Genomic DNA, 13,191 nt, shown 5'->3' on the forward strand with positions numbered 1-13,191 from the left:
AGCATGTGGGAATGCCCTGCACAGCAGCAATGGAATGGATAAAGAGCTAATTATCTTTCTATAATAATGGTGGGGGAAGGAGGTGGTTAAAAATGTGTACATGCCTCTGGCAAATACAGGAATCTGTCATCAGAATATTCTTGAGGAATATGATCCTTATCAATCTCTTAATTGTTGAACAACAGAGGGGAAGTTGAAGATTAATTATCTGCCCATGGGTGATAAGGTGCAGATTTTTTTTTTTAGTAATTGAATGTTCAAATGCTGATTGCTGTGTTATTTAAACCCACCTACATCATTGATACATGCATCTAAACTAGCTCCAACAAAAGACATCAAATGGACAGGATGTCTTAACGGAATGAGATGCAAGGCAAACAAATCAGGTCATATGAGCAAAGGACATTTTTGAAAGTGTATGTTTTGGTTTCTAGAACATACAACATTTCCTTGATTGCACAGCAACACTATTTTTTAGTAGCTTAGGATTTCACAATCAGGGGAATATTAAAGGAAATTGTGAATAATAATACAACTTATATCAAGCTACTCTGTGATTTGCAAAACTGTTACATTGCAAATGAATTGAGAAACCTACAGAGGAAGTGGCAGTCAAAGATTGCCTTTGTATTATATTAAATCTGAATGCAAGAGTTTAGACGTACGCTGTGAATCAAAATATTCTATATTATCTTTTTCAGTATTCCATTTTGAGGAGACAACTTTATGTTATATACTTAAGTTTCTTTCAGTAAATGTGGGACCTGGACAGAGCATTTTTTTTTTTTCCCTAGAAACATAGGTATTTTTTATTTCCTCATAAAGGAGAGAGAGAAGTAATTCTTTTCTGCCAGAAGATCTCTCTTGACATTGTACTTACTACAACCTTGAAACACGTTCTCTGTCCACTTTTGGATGTTACATAATGTTAAAAATGTAATTGAAATCAAAACAACAAAATCACAAATGGCAGTGATTTGTCTAGTTACTTGTCATGTTGTTCTTCCTCACCCTCTCCCCCCAAGATTCCTACTAAAATACTGCATAGTAGGCCCTCAAATCTAACAGCATGCTAAACTATTGATATGATTGATATTACCTGACTGAGGTAATGTCTTGAGATGTAGCTTTTTTTAGTGCTTTTGGAAGCTTGATATTTTTTTAATGTTTCAGAGCTTAGAACTTCTGCAAGGTGACATCCTGCTGCATGTATCTTTATTTAAGTATGTCCTGAGTCAATGTGGTTATATAAATTTCAAGATACCTCACGTACAGTTTATGCAATTGTAGACAAATATATTCACTTCAGAGGTATATCTCAAGTTAAGCAATCGTGTAGTTATCAGAATCTTTAATGAAATGCTACCATGATTTATGCTGTTTTTCAGTTACATTTAAAGGAAAAATACATATACTTTCAATCGTATCTGTCCAGTTGGATTTATTCTGTGCAAGACAGCCTAAATGTGTTATCAGGTTTGACAGAGCTCTCTGAAATTTTGCTTGATTTCCTTTTGTCTGCCTTTTCCTCTCAAACTGCAATCATGATGATTTAAGGTGTGAGATTTCATTTTAGATGGCTTGTTTCTGTAACAGATGGTGGTGTGGAGTTCACAAATGTAGTCAGGCAGCTGTGAGGTGAGCACCATACCTTAATCTGAAGTATCTATGATGGAGTTTGACTAGTAAGGTTAATATCAGAGGCTTTAAAATCTTTCTCCTGTGTGGAACAAAAGCTTTCAGGATTAGTGAATGAATCAGAGTGACATTTGGAAGTAAGAATATGGATCTATTTTTATCTTTACTTTATTTGATATTCTTGTACTGAGAAAAGAAGAAAAACTTTAGCAGCTGCTGTGTATTTTAAAAACTGTTAAAATATTATCAATAAATACTACAGTCTGGAAGGAATTTTTTATTTATTTATTTATTTTTTTTTTTAGAAACAATGTGGGGCTATGTAGATTGTTTTCTGATAAAAAAGTTTGTGTTCTGTGGTTAGTACTAAATGGTTTAGTACCATTTCTTCATTAGATTTAGAATAATACAAAACATGTTTAGAAAGATTCAGTGGGAGGAGGTTGCCATTGTCTCTACCTTCTGTCAAGATCTTATTGTGTATCAATATTTTCTCTTAATTCCTGTACTAAATTGGAAATCAATAATTGCCTCCTTTCAAAGAATAAGGATAAAGTTAATTCGATACTAAAGAAAGCAACAATATGAAGACTTCTGTAGTGTGAAGTCAAAACACTGTTGAATTTGCAATTATATTCTAAAATAATGACCAACAATTGAATAGGTAATTTGATTTTTTTCATGGGAAATAAATGGAATTAATTGAGAGAATACCAAAGTAAACACAATAGATAGACCGAAGATTCCTGTACTAAAACAAAATAATGCTTGATATTTTTCTTTTATGGTACTTTATTGACCTAGTAAGCAAAATTTCATGAAAGGGAAGATGTGAATTTTTGTGTAAATTAGATAAGAACAACAGCAGCTTAAGATTAATTAATTGTTCCTTCTAGTATCCAAATATATATGTTTTAAATGAGTCTACTCATTTAAAAGTGCAATTAGTTCCTTTGGGAGTTTGCCTACAACTGTGGAATATAAATCCAAAAAAAAAAAAAAAAATCTTGCTAAAGTGCAATAAATTCTGAGAGGGTTTGGTTTCGTTGTAGTAAGCATAAACAAAAATGAGAACAGGTTTAAAAAAAGCATAACATACAAGCTGTTTGTAACTTTTCCTTTACTTCCCTGTTTACAGGGCTAGGTATCCTTCATAAATCAGACTTCAGTGTAGGTTAGAGTTAATTAGTGAGCTTTGCATGGTAGCCTTATTCCTTGTTAGCTCAAAGTATTCTCAGAGGGCTGTATGTTTTTATGGTTTTATTGAACGTTTGCTTGTAGTGAAGCTGACATCTACTTTTTTTTTTTTTTTTTTTTCCTCCTTCTGAAATAGTCTCTTTACTACAATTCCTAGCAGTCCCGCTTTACTGTTGAGTTTGTGGAGATGTAATAAATTCTTTCAGCACTTCTGTATTGGAGTTGTTACACTGACTGTCCATTAGCTCATTCTGGATAAGCTGGCTTCCTGCTTTCATGAAATGGGAGCTCAACTCGCTTTGGATGCCTGAAAATAGAACTTGAATTTCAAAAAAATAAAATAAAAAATACCCCTATAAAGAGGAAAACTCAAGGATTTCTAAGCCAAAGTCCTCTCTAAATAGTAGCTTTAATCTTCTCTGTAGATTGAAATTCAGGAAGTTTGAAGGCTTTTTTCAGTTTGCCAGGTTTAATTATTTTTTTTAACCATCTTCTCAACAACAAAATATGATAGGTGGGAGAATTAAATGTTATGTTCTAATACCTGACTCCTACTACTAATTATAAATGTACATGTATTTAATCATTTGTATCTTTATCTTCTTTAACATGTCATTCACTGGGTAAATATTTACAAAAAAAAACAAATGTGCAGGTGTCTAGCATGGTTAGAATCAACACACAATGAAATAATAGAAACATGTCAATGAGGTAGTAACTGAAAAGGATGGTTTTTCTTCATATGGCTCTTATTCTCAATAAGCAGTTTTTCATTGAGAATGATGCAGAAAAGAAGAGAACGAACTTCAAGCCCTTTTCAAAATACATGGAAGTGTGAGCACTAAGGAAAGACAGTATTTTCAAGGTTTAATTACATGTTTTTAACTCATGGCAATGATTTTTCTAGAGATCAGGGAGTTTAAGTAGTTCTTGAAGAGTTTGTTGAAGTTTTTCAGTAAGATACAGTGACACACACATTAGAAAATAAGTGCTCAGTACGCTTCTGACTTAGAGGACAACTTAATATCCAAAAAGAAAGAACCTTAAATAAAGATGTGGATAAATTTTGGGACGTAGATATCTATCTATCTATATATTTTTGAAAGAAATATATTGTTTGTCAGCAATTGCCATGATTATGAAACAGGAGAATTATAAGCCTCAGTAGTCGTTGGCTATTCAGTAAAGCTAAATTTGCTAACTTCACTCATTAACGTTCAACCCTCAATCAGTTTGTGCTGAGGCAGCAGTAATGCCTGAAATATTTCATGCTTATAAATGATCGTATTCACTGTAGATATCAAACTAACTTAGTCTGACTTAAATTTTGAGTAAACAGTGGAATTAACATGAAGCATCATCTCTGTAGTTAATGTTACAGAATTTTCCATTCTAATGTAGTTCCATAATTCCTACTGTAGAAGAAAATTAAAATGCAATGGTTTAGGAAAAAAAAAAAAACAACAAACAACACATTTCTGAAGTTAGTGGTGACCAGTATTTTATAAATTCCCATGATGGCTAAAAACTTGCCTGATGTTCAACTAAATAGGACTTTAGTACAAGGTGACATGAGACATCCTGTAGGTACGTATTGTATGATTGCAATTTTGCTCCTGTTGAATGAAAATGAAGTCCTGTCCATCAAATTTTCCACTGAGTTTAATAATTCCTAAATCTTTTCCAATTTAGAGCAAAGGTTGATTTCTCACTTAAAAGGTGTTTTGGAAGGTTCTTACCAATGATATAAAAGCATATAAAGTTCTATAAAATGGATAATAATTGACTAGTATATCAAGCCTAATTGCATGTTAAGACTGGTTGTAAGTTTTAAAAACTGCCCCGGAAAGAAATAGATGAAGAGAGAATAGTTTCTAGAGAATGGTTTGAAGTTTTAGATTATGTAGTGGGATAAAGCTATGGAATAAAACTTTCAAGTACTCGAGATATATTTGATTGCATACCCCGGTGCAAGTTTAGTAAGACCTATTACAAACCTTCACAAGTCAGAGTTGATCATCTGCCGTATACTGCATTGCCTTTGTTTCACTGTAAATTTTTTTTACTAAATTATACTTTGAGAATTTCTTGATATTTTTCCTCCCCTCCTTTCTTCCTTTATATTTTATCTTAGAACTTCTGTGGAATGCTGTAATGCCATGTGGGAAAGCTTAGTTGTTGCTGAGGTGGTTTTAATGTGAATTGCTTGTAGTGTATAACCAGGGTTTTCATAGATATATTCGGGAACATGATTTTTTTTTTTTTTTTTTATTCTACAGTGAAGCATTGCAAAGTATTCTTTTTAAAATAAACTTGTTAATTTCACATAAAATCTCCAATGTAATTGAAATAATTTTTGAAAACCTATAAAGAGTAACTATCTGTTTTATATAGTCACAAAACTATTCAAAACTATTTGTTTTGGTGATTTTTTTTTTTTTTTTTTAGTGGATGTATCATGATGTAGATGAAACGCAGCTTTTAGCTCTTTATGATTTTGCAACAAGAGAACAAAAAACTTTAATGCCGATGTCCAAAGTACTGACAAATCGTGGCTTACGGAAGTAATGGTGTTTTAAAGCTAAAAATTTTAGAGACATAAATGGAAGATCATTCCTTGGAAAAATCTGTGAATCTCAAAATTAAGGTTATGAGTCGGAGCAAATGGTTAGGCTATTCGTTGCCTGTGCAAAACAGCTTTTCCATTACTTTTTAATAGCAGTAGTAGCAGGTAATAAGGCTCAAGTGGTAGGGAATTGAGGACCTCAAATAAGTACTATGATAGCTAATGTATGAAAATGTAAAACACTTATTTTAAATGCTTATTTTTTTTTTTTCCAATTACTTAAGGTATTATCTTTTGGTTGATTATAAAATACATTATTAAAGCAAACATGACAATTAACTTCTGCTGGGTAGAAAATAATTTCAACTGAAATCATTTTAGGTTTTATATGCTAAAAAAAAGTTGTAGATATTGCCTGTCTCATTCTTCCATATTCTGAGTGGTAGAGCTGAATATCAATAGAACATGAGCAATAAAGTTTCCTCCTGGCCTTTTTGTAGGCACTGTATCCCTGAAAATTCACTAGCCTTTCTTTGAATGCTTGTGCATATGTGTATATAACATCTGAAAGCACACATCTTTTGCACTACCTCTTTGTGACACTGAAATCTTTATGGATAGCAATACCCACTTCCATCCTGCATGCCCACTAGTGTTTTGTTAATCAAGAGAAGAGAGGGCAGAGTGACCACAGTTTTTATCAAGTGTCTCAGTACTAGCGATATAACAGAGCTTCAGCGCCATTTGTTTGGCTTCTAAATGACTGAAGGCAGACGCACTCCTAAATTGGGCTAGATTGTCCATTCTCTTCTTGAAAACTAGAGCACTGCAGGGCGTACTTTGCTTTAAGGGATTCTTATACCTTATTTGGAGAAAGCAAGCACTCCCTTCCTTTACTGTCTCTGAGGAATGAAGGAAGAGGAATCTCTAATACAGCTTCTAGAAAAATATATCAGCTTTGCTGAAAGTAAATGAATTCTGCTAGGAGGCAAGAGTTGAAATGGATCTTCCTAAGCTCAGACAGAGAAGGTCTCCAGATAATGTTGTGACATGCCTACCAGCGCAACACACTGTGACCACACATTTAGCATTAAAGGGAAATTCTAGCAATGATATGCTTTGGGGGCTTCTATTCACTTCTATCCACAGTGGACTGGCATCTGTGACATACATGAGATTTTGTAATCGTTTGAGAAAGAGACATAGTCACAGTCAAGTCATTTAGAAAAAGGTGGGGTACTTTTTCACTCATTTACGCTCAATTTCTGCCTCCATAGTAAGAAGCTGAGTAGAAGGATGGGATGACCCCAGTGCAGTGTGACAAAAACATCTTGAATAACAACTGTTTCCTGAACTAGGTCATGCCATAGTTTATTGAAGAGGTCTTGCATGTGTATGTGTTCATGTGTGTACATGCTCACATTTGTGTCGGAGCTTCTTCAAATAGAAATGAATTCTGCTCAGTTGTAGGCTCCACTTCAATTCTGAATCAAAACAACTTACTAAGTCACAAATACAGAAAGGAGTGGGTTTCCTGGTTGTGTTTTCTGGACATCTTGAAAATATACATGCTTTAAGGCCTTGAGGAAGAAAGAATGTCTTCAGAACTCTGAGGAGTAATTTTCTTCCCACTTACATGTGGAGTGAAGCTCATCTTATTTTTCCACTGAAGAAGCTAGAATTCTTTAGGAGGAAAATCAAGGTGCATTTGGAACTGATTTCATGTCAGCAACAAGTGAAAAATGGATTTGTACCTTTTTTTTTTTTTTTTTTTTTTTTTTTTTTCTTCCCCAAATATATTTTGAGAGGCTTGGAATGTATAACCTTGTATCAGCGAGTTGTATCACAGTGAACATTCAGTCTGATTTCCCTCCACTCTGTTCCTCTTCAGAAGGATCTTTGGCAAGATATTCAAAGCAAAGGATTTAGTTCCCTACATCCATTTTTCATTACCTGAAACAATCACAGACTTCAAGTTAAGGATGTGTAATTCTCATTATTTCTTAAGTCTGAAGAAGAAACTGAATTGGCATTTGCATTCTGTACCTTTGAAGTCCCTCAGTTGTTTCAAGTACTTCAGGAACTCTGAACTAGTGTTACTGAACCTCTCGTCACTTTGAAAGATAAGGACTAGATATATGCTTTCTTTAAGAAGAAATCAGTTTGTCACAGCACACTGATGATGGCTGCAGGTGATACATGGAAATTCCTGAATTTTCTATTCACTTCTTGCTTTTTTTACCTGTTGGCTTTTGTGCAGCACAGGAGCAGTCACTTTTTTTTTTTTTTTGCTGATAAGTCTTGGTGTTACCAGTATGTAAACTCTATCACCAACAGTCTTCAACTGTAGTCCACCACATCACAACATTAATGCCACATAATGCAATATTTACTTTAAGCATGTCCTTGGAGCACTTTGGTGGCCTACTTCTCAGCTATTTACCATATTTTAATCAGACATTAAAGAATGGTTTGGATAATCTGTTTTTTTTTGGCATCCTAACTATATGCCCAAAGCCACACAGTGAGCCTGCAAGGTTTAACAGTTAAACCTTTAACAAGGTTTGATAGCATGTTAATCAGCTTTCAGGTCTGTATTTAGTTGTGTTACACGAGCAAAGAGCCAAAGATGGTACATATGGAATTTGAAATATCTGACACAATGGCTGTAAGTTGTCCAGATACCGCTGCAGTTAAGAATGATGATGACAGCTGTACGATGACAAACTGATCATTACTTTTATTTGAAGTATTTTGTTTCAGGGGTGCTGCTTTTATCTTCTAAGGCTGTTCTGGCTTTCCTAATCCTCCCTGTGACTTGGTCATCATTTAAGGGTTTCTGAGACACTTCAACTCAAATAGAAAAATTTCCCTCCAAATGTCACTGCTGCCCTGTCAGTTTTCATTATTGGCTTGACATGCTTTTCACCATAACTGGACTATGATCTCTGTTTCCTTTACACTGATACTGGGGCCAAATTATTTGGCAGTGCAATCAAAATTGTCAGCAATATATTGAACGTTCTCTTGGCTAGAATTTCTCAACCCCAAAGTAGGCACTCAGGGCTGTTTCAGGTCCGTTTGTAAGCAGTATATCCTGCCTACTGCATAAGCCATTGACATATTCTGTACAAGCCTGGGTGCATTCTGCAGTGGGATATCTAGAACCATGCATAATATTTAAGGTTTTCTAGTGCATGTGGACCACGTACATCTACAGCAAAGTAGGCAACTAAATAACAAATAAAACAGACGTATTTTCTGTCACTTTCCAGATGTCCAAGTTCTTCTTTCACTGCCTGCATGTTCTTTCTAGTACCTAGAACCTAGGAATTCTCTCAGACACCTGAAAAGTTGGTCATCTCAGATAGCAATGAAGTTGTGAAGCCAATAGGGAAGTGAGGCATGAGAGTAGGAGGTGGAACTTTTTCTGGATGTTCTTGCAGCTCTTTGATAGTCTCCCAGAGTGCATCACTCCTTATGGATTAGAACATTTCTTAGTCATTTATTTAAGTCTGTTCTTGCATCTGTGAATCTGTTGGATGCTGTAGCATTTTTTGTTTGATCATGCTCCCAACCAATAGGACAGAAGAGGGAGAGGACACAGCATAAATTTTTGGGAAGGTGAAGAATACTGACCATATTCCTACTCTTTTTTTATTTTATTTTATTTTTTTTAAAGTAATTACAGTAGTATTTCTGAAGAAAAAATAATGGGAGATGATGGCGGTGATTCCTGATTCACTTGTAAAATAGCACATAAATCTTGAACCAAGACAGGTTACATTTAGGTATACTGTGGTGTTTTGCCTACTTTGGCCTCTAAATTAAAAGGGTTGGGAACGTAATTCACAACACCTCTTCTTTGGTGCTGACATCTGTCCTTTGTCTGGTGTAGACGATTGTGTTGTTTGTCTCTGTGGTATTCAGGTGGTATTCACTTACCACCACATACCTGTCACTACCCTGGTCTCTCTATACCTCTCTATGGTTAAATATATACCTCTTTCTATGGTTAAATTGGAGTTAATTAATGCTGTCTATGAACAGAGATTACATGAGGAAAAGCGTGCTTTCTGTATCCTGAGATTTTCCAGTGATGATATATGTAGATTTATCCTGGAGCAGACAAAGGCCTCTGCTCCTCAAAATTTTCTTTTCTGTAGGTAATGGAATAAATCATATGAAATGATAAAAGAAAGTAGAATTAGCATGATCTGATGTCACTGATCCATCATAATATTTTTTGAGAGTTAATGCTTATTGTAGCATTGTAATAATTACAATATTATTGTAGTAATGTTGGTAGCATAGAAATCAATAGTAAAAGTATATTGTGTATTTACTGGCATTGAAATTGTGGATGTACCACTTTTATCTGACTCTGAACTGCTGGTAGATGCTGACCAGTATCAGCAGCACAGACTTTAAAGGATAGGATATTTATTATTTGTATTCCCCTGAACTTTGATTTCTGTGAAGTGCTCCTAACTTCTGTGTGTTTTATTATCCATATTGGCCTAGCAATTAGTAATCAGTATAGTAGCCACTGGAAAAGAATACAATTTCAATTTTGAGCATTCAATCAGGTTTCTAACTCTTTATCAAACAGTGTTTATCAAATCAGTGTTTAACTAATTATCTTACATTTGTTTCATTCTGCTTCATAGAAAATTTCACCTTGGGTAGGCTTACGCAAGATCAACATCTCCTACTGGGGATGGGATGACATGTCTCCTTTTACAAATACAACTCTGCAATGGCTTCCTGGAGAGCCAAATGACTCTGGCTTCTGTGCATATCTAGAAAGAGCAGAGGTGGCAGGTCTGAAAGCGAATCCATGCACTGCAATGGCAGATGGTCTTGTCTGTGAAAAACCTGTCGGTAAGCAATCTCTTGTACTCAGTTACCGTTACTGTCATGATTAGCAAGCTGTCTGGATTTTCACTTGGCTAAAAGGGATTATTGGGCAATTTGGATTTAAGTAATTACAAAAGAGAATTTTACTTTTTTTTTTTTTTTTTAAATGTGCAACTCTAATGATATTCCTAATTTGCAAATATTTATTTGCAGATTAGCTTACATGGCTTGACACCTGCATGACACCAAAAGTCTTATAAGATGGCATTAAATCAGTAGTAGTCAGTGACAACTGTAACTGTAGCTTGAAGAGTCTGTGATGACGTTCAACAAAGCTGATGCTGCTAAAACAACTTTTCTTCCTGAATCTCCCTGAACATCATTAAACATTTCAATGATCTAAAATACTGAAAAAAGAAACCAACAAACCAAAACCCACAAAATGCTAGGTTCCATCTTTTAGGTTTCTTTGTGTCTAAAGAATGCTGTGGAAGATACTCACTTGTCAGTTCTAGATACTTTGAGAAAGTGAAAAAGGGGATGACTGACATCCTTCACTAAGATGTCCCGCTAGTGTTTGGAAAGCGTTTGGAAAGCTGGGAAGCTTTCTAAGCACATGCCCCTTCTTAGGATCCCCCAGTGTAGAAATTGGTAACCAACAAAGGCAACTAGAGTTGCAGTCACTCAAAGATATCATGAGCAGTCCTGTACAGGAGCCTAGAAGCTCGATTCTGGCACTTTCAATACCTACTGCATATTGCATATGTGCTCACAAGGGGTACTTTTAGGTTCTATAGACTTCAGGATGCTAAAGTGTGCTGCTAGAGTTATAGGAGTTGCTTACTGTCCAGATAGCAACATAAATTACATCTAACGTTTTTTAAGATTTTTTTTTTTAACTTTGCTTTCTCAGGGTTTCTAAAAATCTTCTTATATCTGCTATCCTTCATTTGCTAACAAGAAGTGTGACTCCTGTCTAATCAACCCATGATGTTAGACCCTGAACAATCATGTTATACTTCAAATTAACATTTTTGTGCTCTAATTGTCCCATGTTTCTCTTCATAGCTATGTGGATAAGCACATAAAGCACTTTACATTTCTTATTAACATTTGTTGTTTTTTTTTTTTTTCGTTGTCTGGAAAATAGCTCCATTGTATGTTGATAACAAAACCTATCAATCTGATATTTTAGCTGTGAAATAGTCAGAGTTCTTTACTTGCATAACCAAAGTGTGATTTAACAATTTTTTATTTTCTTATACATAACTCTAAATAGTAATGTAATGGCAAAGTAAACGTTAATGCTACCTCTATTTCCTATTATTTTTTTTCCACAGTGTTAGTTTTGAGTTAATGATTATTTACCAGATGTTTTTCAGGGTAATAAAAGATATTGTCATAATACAAGAGACCTCAAAATATAAAAGATACAATAGGTGGAACAAAAGTGATGTATATATGACGCAGTGTTTTCCAGTTACATCAATGTTATATGCGTCTGTGAATGGTATCTGTTTTTTTATTTGATTTTTGTTCTTGAGATATTTCAGAGACAGTAGAAGCCTAAGTACTTCAACCTTAGGAGAATACTTTTGTAGTTTGTCTGATTTTTGATAGATTTTTTTTTCTTGTTCATTTTAAATTATTATTATTTATAATTAAGAGCAAATCACAGCTTGAATGCATGAATAAGTAGGCCAGAGCCAGTTTTAGTGATTGGGAGTGCTAAAAAAAAAGATGGTGAATGAGTTGAGAACTCATCTTGAAGTCAAAGAAAATGAGTAGAGTATGAAACCAATGATTATGATTATAACTCATTAAACCAAAATTCTTTTGGTTTCAACTGTTTGAATTAACGTACACTACTAACCTAGTGAAAACGTGGTCTCCACTAAAAAAAAAAAAAAAGTACATTGAGTAATGTACTTTTTGCTCCTTTCTCTTTGCATTATAGTTACTTTAATATGTACGCTATAGTGCAAATTTTTAGGAGACAAGTAAGTCATAAGTAGTAATAACAAGAACAATAGACCTAGAAGTCTATAGATTACTGTAATTGTTATAAAAGTTTGATATATATATTTTAAGTTATGTATGTGCAAGTAACTAAACTCACCTTAGCAGGCAATAAAAGTTAAATTTATGATCTTGTTATATAGGTAAGATTGCTATGATCCTTTTAAAATGAATTATTTTAGAGTATGATTTATACTGAGGATTACTTAATAATTTCTATAAGTGTTTATTGTATTTAAATACTTCACCACAAGTTTGGACCAAACTATTTATGACTATTTAAAATCAAAGTCATCTTTCATTTGAAAAAGGATATTTCTAATGAAGCATAATAGTAATAATAAAAAGCACACAAACAAAACAACAACAAACTAAAATTGAATTTATGTTCAAAATTACGTTTTTTTGTGATTGTCTTTCAGTTAGTCCCAACCAGAATGCAAGACCCTGCAAAAAGCCATGCTCCCTGAGAACAACATGTTCCAACTGTACGAGTAATGGTATGGAATGTATGTGGTGCAGCAGTACGAAACGATGCGTTGATTCAAATGCCTATATAATCTCATTCCCCTACGGACAATGTCTAGAATGGCAAACTGCCACGTGCTCCCGTAAGTGCCTAACTGAACACTTGGTTCTCTCTCATATTTAAATGAGACAGTAAATAAGTGTTTATTGTTTTTAGGTGAAAATACTGTGATTTGTTTCTATGACTAGCTTTGGTGTATGAAATGATGGCCATGAGTTAGAACCAAATACTGGTAAAATTAGAGACATAATATCTCCGATTAGATACATCTTAGATACAGCATCTAGGGAGATGAAATGAATTCAGTGTTTCTAAGATTCTGCTATATATTTTGTTAGCAGAGTCAATGAAGTCAATTTTCCTACCATGCAAAGATAAAACA

The 13,191-nt window shown here is 34.2% G+C and overlaps 1 protein-coding gene across 4 annotated transcripts in view; it reads left to right on the forward strand.

Moving 5' to 3' along the window:
• ATRNL1 (attractin like 1) overlaps nucleotides 1-13,191 on the forward strand; it is a 491,394-nt gene that overhangs the window by 111,577 nt on the left and 366,626 nt on the right. For all 4 annotated transcript variants that reach the window (XM_032190853.1, XM_032190854.1, XM_032190850.1 and 1 more), the window contains exons 16-17: nucleotides 10,072-10,285; nucleotides 12,703-12,891. In XM_032190853.1, the coding sequence (XP_032046744.1) occupies nucleotides 10,072-10,285; nucleotides 12,703-12,891 (403 nt within the window). The remainder of the gene's footprint in view (nucleotides 1-10,071; nucleotides 10,286-12,702; nucleotides 12,892-13,191) is intronic.

Source organism: Aythya fuligula, chromosome 7, assembly GCF_009819795.1.
Source record: "Aythya fuligula isolate bAytFul2 chromosome 7, bAytFul2.pri, whole genome shotgun sequence".
Classification (NCBI taxonomy): Eukaryota; Metazoa; Chordata; class Aves; order Anseriformes; family Anatidae; genus Aythya; species Aythya fuligula.